At 40.3% G+C, this 23,610-nt stretch overlaps 1 protein-coding gene across 5 annotated transcripts in view; it reads left to right on the top strand.

Moving 5' to 3' along the window:
- abcc3 (ATP-binding cassette, sub-family C (CFTR/MRP), member 3) overlaps positions 1-22,249 on the top strand; it is a 66,528-nt gene extending 44,279 nt beyond the window's left edge. Inside the window, exons 13-31 of one of the 5 annotated variants that reach the window (XM_041973162.1) lie at positions 2,144-2,290; positions 2,405-2,492; positions 2,654-2,720; positions 2,810-2,936; positions 3,299-3,475; positions 3,668-3,835; positions 5,046-5,229; positions 5,321-5,432; positions 6,615-6,771; positions 7,065-7,272; positions 10,495-10,808; positions 15,307-15,506; positions 16,803-16,929; positions 17,014-17,115; positions 18,486-18,632; positions 18,716-18,874; positions 19,497-19,663; positions 19,731-19,925; positions 21,501-22,249. In XM_041973162.1, the coding sequence (XP_041829096.1) occupies positions 2,144-2,290; positions 2,405-2,492; positions 2,654-2,720; positions 2,810-2,936; positions 3,299-3,475; positions 3,668-3,835; positions 5,046-5,229; positions 5,321-5,432; positions 6,615-6,771; positions 7,065-7,272; positions 10,495-10,808; positions 15,307-15,506; positions 16,803-16,929; positions 17,014-17,115; positions 18,486-18,632; positions 18,716-18,874; positions 19,497-19,663; positions 19,731-19,925; positions 21,501-21,612 (2,958 nt within the window). In that variant the 3' untranslated portion in view covers positions 21,613-22,249. Of the gene's footprint in view, positions 1-2,143; positions 2,291-2,404; positions 2,493-2,653; positions 2,721-2,809; positions 2,937-3,298; positions 3,476-3,667; positions 3,836-5,045; positions 5,230-5,320; positions 5,433-6,614; positions 6,772-7,064; positions 7,273-7,707; positions 8,019-10,494; positions 10,809-15,306; positions 15,507-16,802; positions 16,930-17,013; positions 17,116-18,485; positions 18,633-18,715; positions 18,875-19,496; positions 19,664-19,730; positions 19,926-21,500 lie in introns of those variants that run through there. The other 4 variants (XM_041973163.1, XM_041973164.1, XM_041973165.1 and 1 more) reach the window with 4 other exon arrangements.
- The last annotated feature ends 1,361 nt before the right edge of the window (positions 22,250-23,610 follow it).

Raw genomic sequence — 23,610 nt, 5'->3', positions numbered from 1 at the left:
TCCTTGATTTTTTTTTCTTCCCTTTGAGCACGACTTGTCTACATGACACCCATGTTAAGTCTGGCTAATGACATCAGGGCCACATCTGGTCCATAAAAAACTTAGTGTAACCCAAGTCAGCCCAGGTTCGTGACCTTCTAGCCACGTCTGACCTATATAACAATTCCCAGCTCTGTAAACTGAGCAGAAAAAGCCAAAAGGCACAAATGTGCCTGCTAATTCTCTGTAATTTACTAACCAAAAGCCAAAACAGAGGAAGTGCTTATCATATCAATGCTGTCACAGAAGATGGAGGAGAAAGTGATCCTGCCTGTCATTGAAGATGGTTTTTGCATCTTAGCAACAATAAGCTCATAAGAGAGGTGCTCTGAAAATGAGGTCATGCTGGCTTTTGGTTCAAAATCCATCCTATGGGAGCCAGTGGACCTGCAGCCGGAAGTTTAACATGTTTAATTACAGGAAAACTAAAATACATCTACAATAAGAAGGATTTTCTGTAGAGTTGATCTTCTGGACAAACAGCAGCAGTTAACTCAATATAAGCATTAATTTGGAGTCATGGCAGGTTGACGTTGGGGTGTTAGAGCTTTTTTTGATGTTAACAACTGACTGCCAGGTCAAATCTACCTGATAAGTTGTGTGTGACAAGACTCAACCTAGCTCATTATAGACCGGAGTGTGTGGTTCAAATCATAAAAAATAAAGCTTTAAACAGAGACAGCAAGTTAAGGATGTTATTAAAAGATGTTTCCAAAGAATTTGAACTCACAAATGAGGTGATTTAAAAATGTCGTTAAACAATATTTTATCAACAGCAGAACATAAAAAGCTAATTTTACTATTTCATGACATATTAGTTCATCTTATAGTTTTTGGCTGAAGCACATTTTCTTAAAAGCGGTACAGAAGAGACATACGGTGGGAAAAGTATTTGGTACCACAAAGATCCAATTCAATCTTTATTTCAGACTCACAATTTGGTCCATATAAGGAGTAAAAGATAAAAACACACACAAAAAAGACTAAAAGGCAATACAGAAAGAGTATAAATTACATCTATAATGCATACAAGTACTTTCTCCAGTGCATCCAAAGTCCAGAGATACATCGTACACTGCTCTCCTTAGGCACTGTTAAAACCATAATAATATATATTTTTTAATCCTCTCATAATAAATTTATATAGAAAATTTCTAATACCAGCATGTAAGGTGGGCACAGCATTCTGAACAAACAGCTGATTGGCACTCGTCCGTCGGGGGACCTTCAGCAAGATTCGAAGTGCATCATTAAATTCAGCTAGCAGCTTATTAAAGAAAGCTGCAAAGCTCCGTTTATTTTCATGCAGTTTTTATGTTCCTCTGTCATTGTGGGCATGTGATCAATCATAGTGAAATGCTCTATGTTTATATGTCTCATAGTTAAATAATCAATTTAACTCATCTTAGAGAGCAGCGAGCAGCTGTAGGAGGAGTCAATTGTTGGTGAAATCTGTTCAGAAACCGAGCCTGACGGAAGTCTAGTTAGTGATAAAGACCAATGTAGAAATTCAAACTGACTTTTTTTATGGGCTTTACAGCCATTTTTTTCATGCTCTTCCTATGAGTTTTAATTGTAAATACAAGTTTTTAAACGAATGTAAACTTAGTAAAGCTGCATATCCAGGAGATACTCCCATGGTCTGTGGTTGAAATCTCATTGCTCAGCAGTGTTACAATCATCTCATCCCTTTCAGAAGGGATGTGAAATTTACTCGTGACTGGCCTCTTTCTCAACCGCCCTACATAGCAAAGCCAGGCGAGATCAACCACAGATACTCTGCAACATCAGCTGACTGCCTGTCGACTGAGCGTAAACCACGCAATCCGGGAGGTTTGTTTGTTTTGTGCAAAGAAGAGGAATGGAGAAGCGTCTGCACATGCCCCAGCCAACACAGAAATCTGAGCACAAGTTGCTGCCAACATTAGTTGTTTACATCAGGTTTTAAAGTTTGTGTGAAACATTAATTTTTATTTGTGTGTGCGATAAACAGACAGAAAGGCTGGAATTTGCTGGATTTTCTGGCTGTTTACATTAAGATTTCTGCTGCTAGTTGTCTCTCGATGCTTGAGCAGCTTGTTTTTTTTTGCCCGTGTGTTTCTAGGTTGCCTTGACAACGTTTGCCGTGTATGTGACTGTGGATGAGAACAACGTCCTGGATGCGGAGAAGGCTTTTGTGTCGCTCTCGCTCTTCAACATCCTCAGATTTCCTCTCAACATGCTTCCCCAAGTGATCAGCAGCCTCGTGCAGGTGGACCTCTTCTTTCTTTTTCTCCTCCGCCCCTATTTTTTCAACCTCCTCTCCTGAACATCTTTATGTGCAGCAGGTTCGGTTAAACACCTTTCTGTTTGTTATTCATCTCAGACCAGCGTCTCTCTGAAGCGGATCCAAAATTTCCTGAGTCACGATGAGCTGGATCTGGACTCGGTTGACAGAAAGAACACAGCCACAGGTAAACTGTCTATAGGTGTGCTGCCATCTATGTTTCATCATTGCTGTTGTTGGGAACCTTTCACCCAGAGACGCTGTGCCTAGTTAGCATCTGAATAATTAATGGTGTTCAGCTGTCAGGTTTTTAAAAAGAAAGTTATGAGTCACGTTGTTGCTCAACAGACTTTACGGTGACGGTTGTGAATGGGAAATTCACGTGGGACAAAGAAGAACCGCCGGTCCTGCACAAGTACGTCCTGCAAAGCCACACACTAGACGTTTGCACATGTTGTGTGCTTTGCATTCTTTAAATTGTGTAAATGCTGACTGTGTTTGCAGCATCAATGTGATGGTGCCACAGGGCTCCCTGCTGGCTGTAGTGGGCCAAGTCGGCTGTGGGAAGTCCTCCCTGATCTCCGCGCTGCTGGGTGAAATGGAAAAACTGGAAGGGGAGGTTTCTATTCGGGTATGGCCTAATTTAACCTCAGAAATAACATTCGAGTCAACAGGATGTCATTTATCAACTTTATTTACTTTTTTCCCTCTAAACCGATTTTGTTCAATATACACTCACTGGCTACTTCATCAGGTCCAGCTTGCTAGTACCAGCTTGGACCCCTTTTCCTCCTGAACTGGCCTAATTATTGGTGTGATAGATCAAACAAGGTGTTGGAAACATTCCTCAGAGGTTTTTTCCATATTGACATGACATGAAATTCTATCTGAGACACCAAACATGAGGTAGCAATGTTTTTCCAGCGCATGTCTGTCTTATTAAAGCAGGAATAGTTTAAACAAGACGAAACAGCTGTCTGCTTCTGTCCTCAGGGGTCTGTGGCTTACGTTCCTCAGCAGGCCTGGATACAGAACGCCACCCTGCGGGACAACATCCTGTTTGGGAAAAGTTACAATGAGCAGAAATACCGCTGCGTTCTGGAGGCCTGCGCCCTGACCCCAGACCTGGAGGTGCTGCCCGGAGGAGACATGACTGAAATAGGAGAAAAGGTACAAAAGCAGAAAAAGCACTTTTCATTTTCTTTTCTTCTTTTAATTTGGTTTCTCTTTCCTTTCCAGCAAGTCATGTCAAGCTCCTGCAACTCTCTCAAGACTGATTCTTTCCCTCTGCATTTCCCTCCTTATTTGATCCTTTCGTTTTAGAGATCCCTGATTAAAAAGTGTCCCGTTTTTGTCCTGCAGGGCATCAACCTCTCTGGGGGTCAGAGGCAGAGGGTGAGCCTGGCCCGAGCTCTGTACAGCGACGCCGACGTCTACCTGCTGGACGACCCGCTGTCTGCGGTGGACGCTCACGTGTCCAAACACATCTTTGATAACCTCATTGGTCCGGAGGGGGTGCTGAAGGGGAAGGTGAGAGGAGCATAAACGTTACAAAACTGTCCTAAAACCCATCCTGCCAATGGCATTCTAACTGTAAACAGAAAAAAAACCTGTGTACGCTAGTAAGTTATCAGCTGTGGATATATCCCACATGTTCATGGTCCTTTACTTTCAGAAACACCCTCATTTAACCAGATATGGTGACAACACACCTCTTTAGAATCACATAGAAACTGGAGTGATGGAGAGGAAAACATAAGAACTTGTGCTGAGTTTGAAGCCAACCAAACATTCAAGTTAGGTTAACATTTATCTAATAAATTTATTTAAAGGCTCGCTTATAAGACTGGAAGAGTAGGAGATAAATAATAGTTAAATATCCGCTGAAGCAAAAAATATATATATAAAAGAGGAATAGTGTCGCCGCACACAGACAGACTTCCTCCTTTTGATTGTGTATTTTTATTCTTTGGTTAACCTCGTTGGCTTTAAATGTTCCATGGAAATAAAAGAAACTTTATTTGACTTGGCCTGCATTCACATTCCCAGCATTGCTGCAGCTCTTTCCTATTGGAGAAATAAATGTACTTTGATCCAGAGAAAAGACAGCATCCAACATGGATGGTATAATCCAGCTCAGTGATGGTGTAGGAATGTCTGAAAACCCACTTGCATATTCACCTGAAGAATTTCTGTATACTCAGTCAAGTTGTGTAACACAGGTCCCGAATCTCAACAGAAATCTTCCAGGATCTTTCTTTAAGAAGCAGAATCTGATCAGATCTCCCCGAACAGATCAGCTCTCTGAAGAAGTCTTGAAACCAACTTTACATGTGTATTAATTAAAAAAAAAGATTATTGAGTGATTATTATCTACCACTATATTGTGTGCTCTTTACACGTTGCCTGAAAATATTCTCATGTACCAAATATGCACAGATCCGTGTGCAAGAATGGTTGAAAAATCAAAGTCCAGGATTGAAATGATGTTTTAAACCCTCAAGAAATCAGCCCACAGCACACATAGAGCTGCTGGCTTGGTTTGTTCCAGCAGAAGAAGTTGAACCTTATCTTTAGAGGAAGTCATATCAGTTTTTATTGCTGGTGTGGTGTCGTAAACATAGATAAGGGGGATTTTAAAGGCTTTTTATTATTGCACTGTAATGGAAAATTGTGAAGTTGAGCTTTATTATTTACAACACAGCAGAAGCAGAAGTTCCTTATGTTTGTTTGACCCCAGACTCGTATCCTGGTGACGCACGGCATCAGCTTCCTGCCTCAGGTGGACAACATCATGGTGATGGTGGACGGACGGGTGTCGGAGATGGGCTCCTATCAGGAGCTGCTCGACCAGAATGGAGCCTTCTCCGAGTTTCTCAGGAACTACTCGCTGGATGACATCGTAGAGGAGGACGAGGCCACCGGTAGAGCAGAACTTCATCACCTTTTATGTCAAACTAGTTTCACTGTGAAGACGATCTGTTTCTCATCCTGTTTGTCTTCATGGTTTCACAGATGAGTTAATGGAGGAAGAAGAATTCTTCCCTGACGACGCCCTTAGCAACCACCACACAGACATGGTGGACAATGAACCAGTCATCAATGAAGCCAAGAAAAGTTTCATGAGGTAAATTCTTGACAAATGGCAGACGTAATCACCTATGTTAATAAACAAAAAGAAACATGTTTGTTTATTTTCAACTGATTCTGAAACGTGACATTTAAGATGTTAGACAGAAGAAATCAATAAATCATATAATAGAAAAGCCATCTGCAGCGTAGATGGTTTACAAACATCAGGGGTCTCCAGCCTGCAACTCTGGAGCTGCAAGTGTCTCTCTGGACCTTCCACAATGCCTCTAAATACGTGGCTAAAATATTTTTTAAATCTATCTTTCTTGTCATTAGGTTGGAAACCAGGGACTTTTTTCTTTAATTTACATAATTTTCCACAAATATCTGCATCCCTTAGAATAACATTTGTTTATCCTCTTTTTTTTTTATAAAGGTTTTATGTTTTTCTTGATTTTAAAACCTAAAAATGGAAATAAAAACGTGGTTCTTCAAAAATAACAAATATCCTATGGTGGCTCTTCATTAAAAATATATATTAAGTTGCCTTTTTGAAAAGTCTCGTAACATTTGCGTCTCTAAAGCAGTTTTACTTAGCTGGCTGAGGGAAAAATGGCTCTTTGGATTGGAAAGGCTGCAGACCCCTGCACTAAACACATAAACAGGTTTAGCAGCAATTTTCTCTTTAAACAGCAACAGTTAAAATATTTCTTCATATATATTTATAAAATCACATATTTATGAGAAAGAAGAATGAAATGTTCAGAATTTACTAACTAAAAGGTAAAAAGTCAGCAGGATGAATTTAAAGCTGTGAAGCTGCTTCCTTCTAAACACAGAAGTAACAATATGTGATGAATATCAGCATCAGGTGAACAGACAGAAAGCAGGATTAGAATCTCACAGCTTCTAGATGGTGAGGAGAGAGAAATATTCACAATATGCACAATAACTTCCATCCATGCACCTTCAGTGCTTCATTATTCAGATTTCTGGCCTTTATATATATATATATATATAGATATATACATAAATATATATATATATATATAGAGGCAGGTTTGATCTGTAGCTGATTTAGGACCACATATAAAAGTAAATCAGATTCATGGTGTTCGAGCTGTCATAAAAAGATCAAATATGGGCAAAATAGTTGGATTTGTGAACAGATTCTTTAGATCCTGAAGGATAGAAGCCATTTTTGACACCCGTCCTTTGGTTCATTTCGCATTTCCAGACAGATCAGCATTGTTTCATCAGAAGGAGAAAATCCCAGATCCCGCTCAGTCAGGAGACACGGCTGTAGCCAAAGGAAGCATCCAGAGTCTCAAGAGAAGAAGAAACCACAGGAGGTGGAGAAGCTCATCCAGGCAGAGACAACAGAAACGGGCCGGGTCAGTCCCACATAGTCTGATTTAATCTAAACCTCTAATCCAGGGGTCTCCAACTGCGGTCCTCATGAGCTACTGTCCTGCAGGTTTTAGATGTCTTCTACTACAACACACCTCTGCACAAGCCTGTTAATGACCCAGTGATTTGAGTCAGGTGTGTTGCTTCAGGATAGAATCCAAAACCTGCAAGACAGTAGCTCATGAGGACCGGAGCTGGAGATCCCTGCTCTAATCTTTTCCTAGTAAAGCAGCTGTAAACCAGCTGAACTTTCCTCTGGACTCTCTCTTCTGATCAGGTGAAAACAAAAGTGTATCTGGAGTATGCCAAGGCGGTGGGGCTGCTGCTTTCAGTCATCATCTGTCTGCTGTATGGCTGCCAGAGCGCCGCCGCCATCGGAGCAAACATCTGGCTCAGCCAGTGGACTAACGACGCCTCGAGAAACCAAACCAAGGAGAATGTTAACATGAGGGTGGGGGTGTACGCTGCACTGGGCATTGCACAAGGTACGAAACTCCAGACACTGTTTTGGATGTGTTTGCTCTAAAAGAAAAACTATTTTGGAAAGAAGTGAAGTGTTAATTCTGCCTCGGGTTGTGATGAAAGCTGTTAGAAAATGCCTCTTCCACCCACACAAATAATGTGAACTTATTTCCTTTACAGCCACTTTTGGTTTGTTTTTGAGCAGAAATCTAACAGTTGTTTTATTTCTCAGACTGAGAGGACCAGATCTACATGGTCACATCAATGTGTTCTTGTTTTTTTGAGCATGGAGGCTGTGGATGGGAATGAAATGTTTTAGTTGTCCCTCTCCAGTAAACTTTGTCTTCACTTCCTCATACTCAGGACAGATGCTGCCGTCTCATCTCATTCCTCAGTAAAACTTGCTGTCTGACATGTTTTCCCTCTCCTCCCTCTCCCGTGGGTTAACCCATTCCCAGGTATCCTGGTCATGATCTCTTCCTTCACTCTAGCCATGGGGAACATCGGCGCAGCCAAGAAGCTGCACGCTAACCTGCTCGCCAACAAACTTCACACGCCCCAGTCTTTCTTTGACACCACCCCTATAGGACGCATAATCAACCGCTTCTCCAAGGACATCTATGTCATAGACGAGGCGCTGCCGTCCACCGTGCTCATGTTCCTGGGCACCTTCTTCGTTTCTCTCTCCACCATGATTGTTATCGTTAGCAGCACGCCCATTTTTGCTGTTGTCATAGCACCCCTGGCTTTCATATACGTCTTTGTTCAGGTACTCTTGGGTGGGGCGCGTGCTCGGACCTGTTCTCCTCTCTGTTCCTCTTTTTTTTCTTCTCGTATGTGACTCTTCCTCTTCCTGGAGCAGCATGTGGCGTGCATGTTTTGGCAGATTTTGTAACCCTGGAGTTTTTGGCTTTCTTTCTCCCCCTCTCTGCAGCCTGTGATGTCGATGACGACTTCCTGCTGATGCGACTTCTCACTCCTGAATTCACTGTTCTCTCTCCGCAGCCAAAACACTTCCTGTCATGCCTGCAGCCTACATCCACTACTTTTCATACACACTCATAAAAACACTCCATATGTTCCGAATATGCAAAACAAAAAAAGAAAAGGAAAGGTGCTGAAGGTGCCATGTTATTGAGTGGAGCATAACTTCCCCCTAGTGGTGGGCCAGAGTTACTACAGCCCAGTCTGTCTGATTCAATGAGATTTCACTTTGGGCAAGGGTGACCAGTTTCAGGGGGTTTGGAGTTGTTTGTAGCAACCAGTTATGTAGCCAATAACGTAATAATTTTGGCCAGTTTGAATGTAATAACAGCCAATAACGTAATAAGTTGCCAATAATGTAATAAGTTTTCAAGCTATTGGTTGGTTATTGGCCTAGCATGAAAAAAAATCCTTTAAAGTGTAATAACTGCAGATGATAATGTAATAATACATAAATAAGACAACTTTTCTCAGGAATACAAGAATTGTTTCAGCAGGTTTTGTTTAGTTTGCCCTAATGAAAAGGTACGATAACATTTTTGCCAAGTTATTACGTAAATACGTGGCTTTATTACAGTTAGTATGACCAAAACTATCACATTATTGGCTGTTGCATTATTGATTCCTACACCTGTTATTGGCATTACATAAGATATTTCTGTAGGGTTGGTTATGTTACTACTATAGTGCAGTGTGTTGCCAGTGCACGTAAGGGAACTGTTGTCATGGGAACATAGAGCATCTTAGTTTTCAGACGGGATAATTCAATTTGTCGATGAGATACAGGGAGAACCTGAGTTCTTCTTTTCCTCCAGTCAGGCTAATATACATCAGTATGTAGAGCCTGGTTTTTAAGATAAGGGTGAAAGTTTGGTTTTATGGTAACTATATGTGAAATGTTAAAAAAAAAATTATATATATATATATATATATATATATATATATATATATATATATATATATGAGGTAACAGATGTAGGTCCATCATTTAGTTGTTCAGGAAAAAGGAATAAATAAACGGCATATTTGCAGCTCTAACATCCAGACTGTTCAGTTCAGGTCTGAATTAATGCTACCCAGAAGTAGGGCTGCAACGATTAGTCGACGTTGTTGACAATACACAACAATAGAAATAGTCAACAACGAATTTACCCATCGACTATTGTTGGCAAAAAAAAAACAAACCCTACAGAGTGAGACATCATCTTCTTCATTATCTCTGAGAGTTGCACATGTGCAAAGAAAAAAAATCTACAGAGTGAGACATCGTCTTCTTTTCCTATCTCTGCTGAGAGTTGCACATGTGCAAAGAAAAAAAACTACAGAGTGAGACATCGTCTTCTTTTCCTATCTCTGCTGAGAGTTGCACATGTGCAAAGAAAAAAAACTACAGAGTGAGACATCATCTTCTTTTCCTATCTCTGCTGAGAGTTGCACATGTGCAAAAAAGTCTGCCAGGGGAAAAATATGGCGACCGACCAGGGAACAAAATGGCAGCAAAAGACGTCAAAAGTCTGGGATAACGTCAAGTTAAACTAATAAACTAAATTAAATATATGTGAAATTTGTAAGGCAGATCTTGCGTACAACGGAAGTACGTCTGCAATTCTCGAACATTTAAAGAGGAGGCACGTACTTAAACTCATGCAAGATTTAAAAGCTGAAAGTGAAATAAGAGCTATTTAATAATTATGAGATACATAATCTGTTTGGTCAACTAGTCGTTTTAATAGTCAATGACTAATTGACCATTAGAATTGTCATTAGTTGCAGGCCTACCCAGAAGCAGCACCTAAAATATGACATCAGATCATTATTGGGTACATGTGCATGCACAGTATTATTCTAATATTAACCTGAATAAGGTCACATGCGGAGTGAGCAGTGACTGATTCAAGTTACACGGAGTAGTAATTTCATTGAAAGATGTGAAATAGTTAATGCAACTATCGTCTCAGAATGCGACCGTCTTGTTTTAACCAGCACTTGATAGTAAAGTGTTACTTCCACCACACGGTGACGTCAGTTTACCAACAACAGATTAAAGCTTCACTGTTTTGTGGCTCTGCTGGAAGAACTGGTGGTAAAATGTGACTATAAAAACCAAGAGGAAAAGAAAAAGTTAACTTTGGTCTTGTTTCCACCTTCATCAGTGTATTGAAGCTGCTGTTTGATTAGTTAGAACAGGTGTTTATCATTTTAACACAGGTGTTGTTGTGTTGTCACAATCAAACCCCCCTCCCCTCCCCTTCTTCTCGCAGGTGTGCTGATTTTGGTTAACTGCATGTTGTGCCGGGCCTACAGTATGCTGCGGGCAGCCAAGCTCACGCACCGCAACATGCTTCAGGGGGTCCTGCGAGCTCCGCAGACCTTCTTCGAGAGCACCCCAACTGGGCGGTTACTAAACCGCTTCAGCAAAGACGTGGATGCTATAGACTCCCACATCCCAGACAATATTGACATATGGATGCGCACTTTCTGGTACACACTGAATGTGCTGCTCATATGCTCTGCCCTCACCCCAATGTTCCTCATAGTCATAGCCCCGTTAATGGTGTTCTATTGGTGGGTTCAGGTAAATAGGATACGAGTCTGCTAACTCATTAATACAACATGCATGGCTGAGAGTGCTGTGGAATGAGTGTGTCGGTAGAGCGCTGCATGTGTTTGAAGAACTGATACCTGATGTTTTAGAGCTGTAGGCAGAGTGTAGTTGTTATCGCTGCTAAGTAGCCATAGTCAGCTGTGGCTGTACACGTAGAGCAGGGATCACCAAATCCGGACCTCTTGGGCCAATGTCCTGTAGATTTTCAATGTTTCCCTGCTCCAACACACCTAACTCTAATTAATGAGTCATTGTGCTCTGGCCCAAGAGATCTGGATTTGGTGATCCCTGACGTAGAGGCTCTGTAGGTGTAGATCAGACGCTCTAGTTAGCAGCGTCACCGTGTTGAGCTGGTTACAGTTATAGTAGTGCAGTTGGACATTCAGTTGGATCAGGTTGGTGTGCTACGAAGCAACGGGAATGGCATTGTGAATTATTCCAGATTATTCCAATGATGCTGTTCCCAATTGGGGATGTTACAATTATAGATTTTCTTTGTATGATTACTGTCAGAGAAATATTTACAATTATCACAATTATTATTTGTTAATTAATTTCACAACACTATAAAAGTGTCTTAAAGTTTTATTTATTTCTATCTGTTAATGCCAACATCAAGTAATATGGAAAGAAAGTAAGCAAGAAGTCTCATAATGTAAAACCGGACTGAAACAAATGTAAACAAAACAGAAGATCGATCATTAAACATCACACAGTCAGTGTGGATTTAGAGATTGATGAATTGTTGACTTTTGATTAAATCAAATGTCATCTGAATACAACTTCTTTTTAATGTTCAATCAGTTAAAAAAAAAAATAGTAACATGAACTAAACCTGAACCTTGTGGACCAGAACAGTAAATACATTAAAGTCCACAGGAAACCTGCTGAGTAAGACGCTTTGCAGAAAAACAATCTGTGTCCCGTTACCGTGAATGTTTAATCAGAATGGATTTTACATTTTCTGACAAGTCTGCTGTAGTCTGCTGATATTGGATTGAAGATGGTTTAGAAAATTAGTCTACAAATGGAACATTTTTCACTTTGGTTTGTTTCCACTCGATGGGCCTCTTTTAAAGCTAAAAGTGCTAATAGAGCTTTGTGCAGCTGAATGTACAGTATGAACTTAATTATTTGGTCAAATAAGGATTTTCTGATCACAATTGCCTCGTAATTGCATCTAAATCCTCACTACATATTAATTATTTATTCATTTGTACAGCCTGCTTGTCTTCTGAAAGCAAATGACAGCCTGGTCATCGAAGACCTTTGGTTAGTCTGACCTGTCATCTGTGAGTGCAGGTTTAGGGTTTTGTTGACGTGTCTAACTCTAAAGAAAGCCAGGCTCTGCTGAACTTGCTTCGTAGTTCAACCCTCTGCTGTTAAACCTGGATCCTGGTGTTGCTGACAAATTTAAATCCAGTTATTTGTTGGAAGCAGAGCTGCTCTAAAGGCAGAAATAATTTTACCGGTTTCTCAGAGAAACAGGCTGTTTTTTCCATGTTTAAGGTGTTATATATATATATATATATTTCTGACAGTTGCTTGTATTCAGTCACGTGAACGAAGTGGTGGTCGAACCAGCCAAAATTGATAATGTTGTGCAGGAAGATGCAATACTTCACTTTTATTCATGTAAAATCACAAAAAGCAACTAAAATATCAAAATCTACGCAGATGATCACCGTATCTATGTTTAATCAATATTTGGATCAATGCTACTGATTCGTTGATTATTGAATAGATGTATTGATTGATGTGTTGTTACACCTCTAAACAGCATAGCTCCTCATAGGTTGTCCAACAAAGAAATACTGGTCTGTACAGTTCCCCAGTGTGAAATTATGGGAAAGCTCAGAAGATTCTAACTCTGGGGTGTCAAACTCCGGTCCTCAAGGGCTGCTATCCTGCAGATTTGAATTATTTACTTGCTCCAACACACCTGAATAAAATCAAATGGATCCAACAGCTTGTTGTCAACTTCTTCACTATACCCCATTAATTTCGGTCAGGTGTGTTAGATCAGGGAAACAATGAAAACCTGCAGGAGACTGGCCCTAGAGTACCGGAGTTTGACACTCCTGCTCCAATTTCTTCATGTGTGGATGGATGAAAGCAGTTAGGATAAAGGTTGAGAAAATACAAGCTTTTAACCTTTTAAAGCTTGACTCCATAAAAATGGGGAGAAAATAAAAAAAAAAAAATATATTTTTTTTTTAACTAAATGTAAAAAGAAAACTTTTTTTGTATTTTTACCATTTATTGTGATATGTAATAGCTCAAAATTATTGTAGTGCAAAAGGTATCCACCAGGAGGCAGAAGACAAATATAAGATTGTGTTTTGAGCAATTTTTCACCATAAGGTGATGCAAAAAGTCTGAAAGTAAAGGGTTAACCTCACATTTGCATAAGCAGCTGGCTCCACTGTGAACGTAATAGCCCACATACTTTCTTGTGTACTCTGTTTTTATCTCAGACTAGATAGAATTTGTAGGGTGTAAACAAGACATGATGACTGTAGACGAAGCTGATATTTAGTTAATTACCAAATCACGGCAGAACAAAACACAGCAGCAGTATCATAGATGGTATCTAGGACCTAAAACCAAGCATGCTGTCTTTGAAGCTTTCCAGCATTTTCTCAGCTCTCGACCATGTGACCTCACATCATATAGGTCCCAACACTGCCCCCACTGGTCAGTCACATGTTGCAGCTTGCAAAGGCATAGCATTCATTTCTGAGGTTGCAGTGCTTTAAACAAACACAAAATACAGACGGCAGCCATGATTAACGCAGGCATGCATAATTAAAGCCACATTTACACTGGTACTGTTTGGTTTGCTTTAAATGAACCCTGGTCCGCTTCTGCTTGAAAACCAGGGGTCTTGGTTCACTTCCAAGGGAGCTGTGGTGCAGTTCACTAAAGCCACGTTTCCACCAACCGGTCCAGTTTGGTACAGGACGGGAATACAAAAGCCTTTCACACAAAATCGAGTTCAAGAGGTTAAATTCAGGTGTGAATGTACCCCAAGTGAGTGTTGAATGAGCTTGCACGCTACTCCAAACTAACTTAACTGTCCATGGATGTGGACAATGTTGTTTAAAGCAGACCAAACAGCGTCAGTGTGAATGTAACAGCTAAGCTAAGATGGAAAATGGCAGTCCATGGCTTTAAAGACCAATGTTAAAATCTACAAGTAAATTCTAAAATGACCTGGGAGCCAGTGAGAAGATAAAAGCACTGGTCATGCCTGGACATGTTGGTTAAAAGATGGGTTGCAGCATTTTGGATTAACAAAAGGGAGGAGCGATGGAAGCAACCAAAATTAACACAAATGTAAGGCATTTCCCACAATAAAAACATTTTTACCACACCCACTCTGGTCTACAATGAGCTGTTTCATGTCGTGTACACCTGAGACGGCTGCAACCTTGTGTGAATACAAGCAATCTGTAGACATGACTTCACTCTTCATGTTTTCTTCTGATCTGAATCATTAGGCTGCAGTAACTTTAGAGGGTTGATGGGAATATTTCTGCCACATGAGCAGCTCAGTCTTATTGGTTGTTGTAGGTAGAAAACCAGTTAATGATGGTCTTTTGGTAGAGTTCATTAGCACATTTCTGTTTTTACTAATGTTAGAGTGAATTCCAAATCAAAATTAACTTTTGCTAAACAAACGTACATCTGGTAATTTAATTTAGATTTATTATTGGGAAAACTGGGATTTCTTTTTTCTTACCAGCTAATTGCTTTTGGATGTGTGATTATAGTTGGGTACATCAAAGGCTTAATTTAAGAAAACCCGTCAAATGTATTCAAATGGTCAATTTTTAGATCTAATAAACACTCAGAAGAAAGAATTTCTCTACCAGACCTTCATCAGAAACCTGTGCAGGTTCTCATGACAGGGAAGGTTCTTTGTAGTTCTAACTGGACCCCCAAACAACAAAAATCAGATTTACTAATGTGCTGTTGCTTTGTCATGGCATGCACCCTGCATGGCCATCTTTCCGCTGCATGACATGTTGGATTTGTGCATATTAACACTACATGGACTAAATAAAACACAGCTGTTGCCTCAAGCTTCTAATGCTTTGGAATAATTGTCTTTATTAGACTATAAATTTGGTTTTAATCACAATATATGTGTGTGTTGAAAAACAAACCACCTGCAGTAGAAAACCCCCAGCGCTGGCAGCCATGTGCAGAGCTGCTATTATCACTCCGTCTCAGTCCACTGTTGTTGACTGGGAACATGATCTGGCTTCTCATCAACAATGTGAAAGTTGGAATATCAAATGTGTCTGCAGGTGTTTTGTTCACACAGGCTTCCTTTATAACTCTGTGTGCGAGTGTGTGTGTGTGTGTGAAGCATAATTGATTTAGAAATTTCTGTGTGTGTAAAACCTCGTCAGGTTGTAACCTTGTGTTTGTTTCTCTCCCCCCTCCTCAACGGCTGTAGAGATTTTACGTTGCCACGTCTCGGCAGCTTAAGCGTCTGGAGTCAGTCAGCCGCTCTCCCATATACTCCCATTTCTCTGAGACCATCACGGGCTCTAGTGTAATCCGAGCCTATAGCAGACACACTGCCTTTGTTCTGATGAGTGATATGAAAGTGGATGAGAACCAAAAGAGTTACTACCCTGGTATAGTGTCCAACAGGTAAGTGTCCGGCCTCCGCTCAGCTACACAGCAGCTCTGTGATCCAGTTTTGTTGAAAATACTTGATAAAGGATTTTGTACACAGCCACTGATGTCATGGAGAGAGATTTAGGATCTTACATGTTATTTAGTCTCTTTCAGTTCAAGTAATAAGAGGGTCAGTAGCAGCAGTGCTGCGATCCAATGGACCCGATCAACTAATCATCATTAAAAATGAGATTCTCTATAAAACCAGTTTGTTCGTCTGCAGCATTCAGGTGTTTAACACAGTGCCAAGGAGGAAAGACATCAGCAGTGATTGTGTAGAAGCTTTAAACTATCAGGAGTCCAGAGAGAAAGATTATTCACAAGTGGAAAACATTTAAGACAGGAGTGGACGCCCCAGCGAGTTCAGCCCAAGGTCAGACCATGCAATGAAACTGGACCCAGGAGCTACATCTCAGACTCTCCAGGCTTCAGGCAGCATGTTAAATGGTGAAGTTCATGACGATAAAATTAGAAAAATTATGGAGAAAATATGTTTGTGTGGAATGGTTGCAGGAGAAAAACCCTTTTTTTGTCTAAAAAAAATTAATAAAATGGCTGCACAGTTGAGATTTACGAAGTTTCATCTGAACAAACCACATGACCTGTGGAACAGTGTCCTTTGGACAGAGCAGACCAGTATGGAGATGTGTGGTCAGAATGAACAGCAGCATATCAGCACAAACATGTGAAACCAGCTGAAGCATGGTGGTGGAGAAATGTTGATTTGGGTTTGATCTTTAGCCACAGGAGCAGTCAGTAAATGTCTGAAGGTAACTCTGTGTAGTGTTTGTAAACAGATTTAAAAAGAAAAAACATAAAACCAAGTACCTTCAGCCAAAACAGCTGCAACATGAGAAGATCCAAGAGGCATCACGTACATCTAGTAGATGTGATGTAAAGGAATCCTCCGGCTGGTGGCTGAGTACAGAAGCTGAAATATGCTAAATGTAAAACCAGTCACTGGACCACAGAGCTGCCACGTTTCACACATCTTCTACACATACATATTCCCATCTGTAATAAGCAGTTGTCACCAAACATTGTGTTGGTGTGTAAAGCAACTAATTTAATAAAAGAATCTGATCTCAACTTAGCTTAAGGCTTTTAAAAAACAAACAAAACTAAAACTGAGCCAATTCTGAAACTACTACCCCATGTGCCAAATCACCACTAACAAATTAGCACTTTTCACTCTTCTGCACTTTGAGTTCAGCTCCTCGCTTCCCCACGAGGAACAACTTCCTATAATCTGACCCTGCTGTCCTACAGGTGGCTTGGAGTTCGTATAGAGTTCATCGGGAACTGCATCGTGTTGTTCGCCGCTCTGTTCGCTGTGACTGGAAAAGAGAGCCTTAACCCCGGTCTCGTGGGTCTGTCGGTGTCCTACGCTCTGCAGGTGACTCACCACCTCGATCCAATCCTCCTGCAGCGGTTCACACTCAGTCTGTCTCAGATGCACTAACATATGTTTTTTTGACAGGTGACCATGTCTCTGAACTGGATGGTGCGGATGACTTCAGATCTGGAGAACAACATAGTCGCAGTGGAGCGAGTGAAGGAGTACTCAGAGACCAAGACAGAGGTAATTGATTGATTGAGAATGGTATATTGGTTCCTTAAAATGTGGAGGAAATTAAACACAAAACATAAAAAACAAGATAATAAACAAGATAAATCAAAAGGGTGTATTTAAATGAGTATTACACCTAACCCTTGCACATAGGAAAGAAAATGAACACATAAGGAAAAATGAAGTAAGCTAAATATTTTACAAAGAAAATAAATTAACCATTCAAACCAGTTTCAGTTATGTGACATCTCAAAGTATCTCCTGGAGCTCAATTTAACATCTGTCATTGTAAATAACCCTGCAATACAATTTTAAACTATATTAAAGAATGACATATTTTATTATGCTTAATATATTTATTATTCTGTTATTCCAAAGTTTTACATCCAGAACAGTAACACTGGCACTGTTCAATAAACCCTAGTCCATTTCCACATGTAGTACAGATCATGTGGACCGGTGAGGACGCACATTCATATATATATATATATATATATATATATATATATATATATATATATATATATATAAATGCCCCAAAAAGCAACATTTTTTTAATTTAAATGGATTTTAGTGGAGAATGGAATCAAATAATAGATAATAGAACTTTGTCATTGCAACATGAATATATTAAAAACTCCAGTAGTCAGCTAATGATGAGAGTTTTGGTTTGCATGTAAGAAGGCTCAAAGGGAGGCTTTTTAAATCACAGGCCACTAAATATCCTGGCCTGAATGGGGAGTTAGATTTTACTGGTTTTTTTGTATACTATGTGTTTAAATCAGTATTGATATTGATTAATCAGTAATGATATTGCTTTCTTTCATAAATGGTCAAGTTATGCTACTTATTTTGGCGTATTGTAAGATATCCATGTTTGTAGTTCTTTATAATTTTTTTCTTTTTCCAATTTACAAATGGATACTTACCTTGTTCTCTATATAGCTGCTGGTAGGTGAGTGTGTCCGCCTCTCACAGAAGCTAAAGTTGGTTCAGTGTTTACTTTTAATGCAGCGTTGGCTCCTCACCACTCTGAAGACGAGGGAATTTACCCACAGTCCATAAAACCGCCCCGCAGACCAGCTTAAACAACACAAGGCCAATAAACTGTAACTAGATCCAGAGATGTTGGATCACCTGGAGCCAACGAGGGCCCCCTTGTTACATAAGGTTGTACACATTGTACTTTCTGAGCAGGCATCACTCAGTTTGCCCCTTTCTGTCAGCAAACGCTTGTCTTTAAAGCGTCTGATGGGCCCCAGAGGTGAATAAAGGTTTGGCACCACTGTCGCTCAGATGTTCTCAGAGCGACAACAAATGAGTTGTGTTGAAAGCTGAGCGGGATGATGAGTTGTTCAGAAAGTCTGTGCTTGTGCTCACAGGCCCCCTGGGAGGTGGAGGACAAGAAGCCCCCTCCTGAATGGCCTGCACAGGGGAATGTCGAGTTCCATGACTACAGCGTTCGGTACCGAGAAGGTCTGGACCTGGTTTTGAGGAACATCACGTTGAACGTCAAAGGAGGAGAGAAGGTATGGAGGAGGATTTCTCACCAGTTTGAAAAAGACGGCGGTCGATAGGAAGCTCACAGCAGCTTCTGTTTGTTTCTGGGCAGATTGGCATTGTGGGACGCACAGGTGCCGGTAAGTCCTCCATGACGCTCTGCCTCTTCAGACTGCTGGAAGCTGCTGCAGGAGAGATCACCATCGATGATGTGAAGATATCAGAGATCGGCCTGCACGACCTCAGGTCCAAACTTACCATCATCCCACAGGTACAGACTGGAATCACAGAGCTTTTTCAACCTGCTATAGATTAGAAGTTTCAATTAGTCAGAACTAATGCACAAAACAGCAACAGGGGGCTGGGACTCTATTAAAAAAGTTATCGAGATATATATCTATATATACATATATAGATATATATCTATATATGTATAGATATATATAGATATAGATAGATAGATCTATCTATCTATCTATCTATCTATCTATCTATCTATCTATCTATCTATCTATCTATCTATCTATCTGTCTATCTGTCTATCTATCTATCTATCTATCTATCTATCTATCTATCTATCTATCTGTCTATCTGTCTATCTGTCTATCTATCTGTCTATCTGTCTATCTATCCGTCTATCTGTCTATCTATCTATCTATCTGTCTATCTGTCTATCTGTCTATCTATCTGTCTATCTGTCTATCTATCTGTCTATCTGTCTATCTATCTATCTATCTCTGTATATATATATATATATATATATATATTTATATATATGAGGCTGTGAGGATAACAATGACCTGGATGCTAAAAGCACCAGATTTTCCTGAGCGTTACCATCCAGCAGCGTTCAGGTCTGTATTTATCTGCCAGCCTCCTTCTTTCTAACGCAGGAGCCCGTGCTGTTCTCTGGGACTCTGAGGATGAACCTGGACCCCTTTGAAAAATACACTGATGAGGAGGTGTGGAAAGCTGTGGAACATTCTCACCTCCACAAGTTTGTCAGCAACCAGCCTGCAAAACTGGAGCTGGAGTGTTCCGAAGGAGGAGAGAACCTTAGGTACGCTCAGAGGAGGAGGATGGGTATCTTTGTGGAAACTGGTTTTAATGTGTTGTTGTGTCTCCAGTGTGGGTCAGAGGCAGCTGGTGTGTTTGGCTCGAGCTCTCCTGAGGAAGACAAGGATCCTCATCCTGGATGAAGCCACCGCTGCTATAGACCTGGAGACGGATGACCTCATCCAGTCCACCATAAGGACTCAGTTTGAAGACTGCACCGTCTTCACCATCGCGCACAGACTCAACACTATCATGGATTACACAAGGTTAGACTGGCTGGTGCTTATCCTCCTAAATTCTCCAGGATCTGTAAAGGTTTTACTTTAGTTTTTACTGAAGCAATGACAGTAGTGCTGCTACAGATGAGGGAGTCAAGAAAACACATTTTTAACCTCAGTGTGTCACACACACCTTCAGCCCGGCAGCCCAGCTGAGGTCAAAATGGCATCACTTCATGGTTTTATCCCACCAGATATTTGTGTGAAATTACATCTGAACACCAAATTGTAATCTGGTCATCCTCTAGTCTCTAACACCTCCGGCCATGACTGTCATCAGCAGAAGAATAAAAAAGACGACCTTCCTCTCTCTGTGCCTGACAGCCAGGTGGAAACATCAGATCCAATCTGTTTTTATTTCGTCTTCCAACCTTTATTCTCAGCTTTGATTGTTACCAACTGGGTGAATGTCTGATTCCTGAGAGCAGAGACAGCATCAGCCTGTGTTTCCAGACAGGAAGTAGAATTCACTGTCTAATAAATAATGACAGAAACACAGAGTGGTTATTATGTTTGAGGGCTCAGCTGTTGCTCAGGTGATTTGAATTAAGGGAAGATTCAATTCAATCTGTTGGTTTCCTTAGCTAGGCAATGTTTTAATGAATTGGTTTATATAAACTCTGTTATAAATTGGCCTAAAGTGGATCATAAACTAGATTTTCTTTAATTGGATTATAATTGGACTGCAGTGACTTGGATTGAATTGGATCGTATCTCTTAAAGGGCCAGACAAACAAAAACTGCATTTATGAAGCCATGAAATTGTACTTCATGCAGGATGAGGTTTGATGTTGTCCTGCCGAAGGGAAAAGACCTCTGCATCAGTGGTATTTTCACATATGAAGTACTCCTCCACCCCTCAGTTGCTGAAATCGACTCGTCTGACCACAGAGACCATCTGACTGTTTTTTGACCTTCAGAGATGAGCTTATGTCTGGAAAACATGTCTGGCTCTGTGACTTTCTCCTTGTATAATAAAGTTTCACATGAAGGACCGTGTGGAGTAAAAATGGTTTTCCAAGGTGCTCCTGAACCCATGTGGCCATGTTGATATGATAGTTTCTCATGTAGTGTTCAGAGGTTTGACACATCTTACAGCTGTTTCAGGCTGTGGTCTCAATACGATGCTCTGTAGCATTTTTGGGGAAATTATTAATGATTCTCTAACAGAGCTTGACACAATACAATGGATCAGAACCTGTACTTTTAAAAATCGTTGAGTCTTTGGTAGATTTTCATTTTATACCCAACCCTGGCACCCTTACCAGTTACTCTGCTTAGTAGAGAACCTTCTTCATTCTATAAACTTTCAGCTTTTTTTCCACATCCTTCCTTCAAATATTAGAATGTTCATATTTTCTTGATAAAATATGGATATCAATTTATCTGTTTTTTTAATGAAAACACCTTCATTAGAAATGCAACATCATGTAAAGCTGTGGCATTATTGTACCTAGAGGAACAGAAACACAAACACTCTAAATGTTTATGTAAAGTGGTAGAAAAATAGCATGTAAGCCTGTTCCTTGTTAATAAAGCCTCCTCTCTTGTCTTATTTTGCAGAGTTCTGGTGTTGGACAAGGGACAGATAGCCGAGTTTGACAGTCCCACAAACCTCATCTCAAAGAGAGGAATCTTCTACAGCATGGCTAAAGATGCAGGACTGGCACAGTAGAACTGATCGTGCAGACCAGAACCAGTCCAGGAGTACTTTTCATCTGCATTTCTTAACATTTTTATTATTATTGTTGTTATTGTTATATTTTTTCAGGGCACTTCCTGCTCATTTTGAATGAAGCCTGACCTCTTTTGCAGTCTTGGGTCAACTTGCACTTGCAAAGAGTCGTTATGTTTATCAGAAACTCGCTGCCTGCCTCTCTGAATAGGAAACAAAAAGAAAAAAGAAGAAGCCATATCTGCAAATGCTTCTCGATCCAAGTCTGCTCTGAAGTGCCTTCAGCAAGTGGGATAAAGAAAGCCAGTGAATGTATCGTTTTCTAATCGGCTGTCTGTTGCAAAACAACTAAAGAGGAACATCTTTTTTTATTTTCATTTTTTCTACAAAGAATACTGTGCCACTGTATCTTTCTTATGAGAAGAAAACCTACACTTTTGTGATAAACCCACTTATTTTTTTACTGTACCGTTATTTAAGCTACTTTATAAAGAACTGTGTCATCTAGGGAAGTTTCCTCAGTTACATATGTGATTCTTTTGTGAACCAAATCTATGAAAACTTGAATTCTGTACCACCAAAATATGAAGATAAATAATGCCTTTATTAAGAAAAAAAAAAAAAGAAAAAAGGTTTTCTGTGACGTGTTGTTGGCGTTGAAATGAACTTGATGTCTTGATGGACTGACTAAAGGTGGACGGACCCACAGGTTGATATGAATGGGACTTCAGGTGTGGACGTCATTTAATTCAACGTCGTAACAAGCACCGCTCCGTCAGTGAAAGCATCAATGTAATGCTTCCAGAATCTCTGGAGGATTGCGACAGTAATCATTTGGGGACTAATGCTCTTTTTCCACAGCTGGTTTTACTGTCAAGCAGGTAAATGTCACAAAATGTCAAATTTTATGTTTGAATTGGACACTTATGGTTGGAAATAAATACAAAAACTGAGTTTTACTTTTTCTGTTTGTGGTGCCAACATGTTTCATTCAAAACAACAGATCCCACCCCGACTCAAATATACTGAGAGGATAACACTCACCGGCGACGCCAGGGTTCACCTGTTCAACTGCTTGTGAGCACAAATATCTAATCAGCCAATCACATGGCAGCAACTCAATACATCTAGTCGTCTAAACATGGTGAAGATGACTTGCTGAAGCTCAAACTGAGGATCAGAATGAGGAAGAAAGGTGATTTAAGTGACTTTGAAAGTGGCATGGTTGTTGGTCTGAGTGTTTACTGGGATTTTTAAACGCAACCATCTTTAGGGTTTACAGAGAATGATCTGATCTGAGGAACCAGTGAGCAGTAGTTGTCTGGACCAGAATGTCTGGTTGAGGTCAGAGGAGAATGGGCAGACTGGTTGGAGATGATAGAAAGGCCACATGAAATCCAATAAGCACTGGTTCCAACCAAGGTCTGCAGAACCGCATCTCTGAACACACAACACGTCCAACCTTGAATCAGATGGACTACAGCAGCAGAAGACCACACCGGGTTCCTCCTGTCAGCTAAGAACAGGAAACTGAGGCTACAATTCACACACACTCACCAACACTGGACAATAGAAGATGGAGAAACGTTGCTGGTCTGATGAGTCTCCATTAATAGTCTCATTATTTAACTAAGTCCTCAATATGATAGATAAAAAGCCCATCAGATCTTACTGCCATATTCTAAAAATAAAGAATTTATAAAGCTTAATTGATCTATGCTTTCTGAAATTAATTTTCCGATGTGTCTATAAATCAGCACCAAGGCCAATTATTGGACTCATCTGAAGACAGGACAGCAGCAGTCACCAGGAACTGATCAGTAATAAAAGGAAAATCTCCTACAATAGAACCACAACTGAACAGTCAGCATTTTCAATAAAAGGTAGTCATATCTGGAACACCATGCTGCATTAAATAACACAAAGTTTTAAAATTTCTACAATAAACTTTCATAACTAAAAAAAAAGGATGTACCCAGCTAGGAAATGTAAAAAGAT

This window comes from Melanotaenia boesemani, chromosome 21 (genome assembly GCF_017639745.1).
Source record: "Melanotaenia boesemani isolate fMelBoe1 chromosome 21, fMelBoe1.pri, whole genome shotgun sequence".
NCBI classification, from domain to species: domain Eukaryota; kingdom Metazoa; phylum Chordata; class Actinopteri; order Atheriniformes; family Melanotaeniidae; genus Melanotaenia; species Melanotaenia boesemani.
The sequence above is the reverse complement of the archived record's forward strand: the minus strand, read 5'-3'. Positions and strand labels throughout refer to the sequence as shown.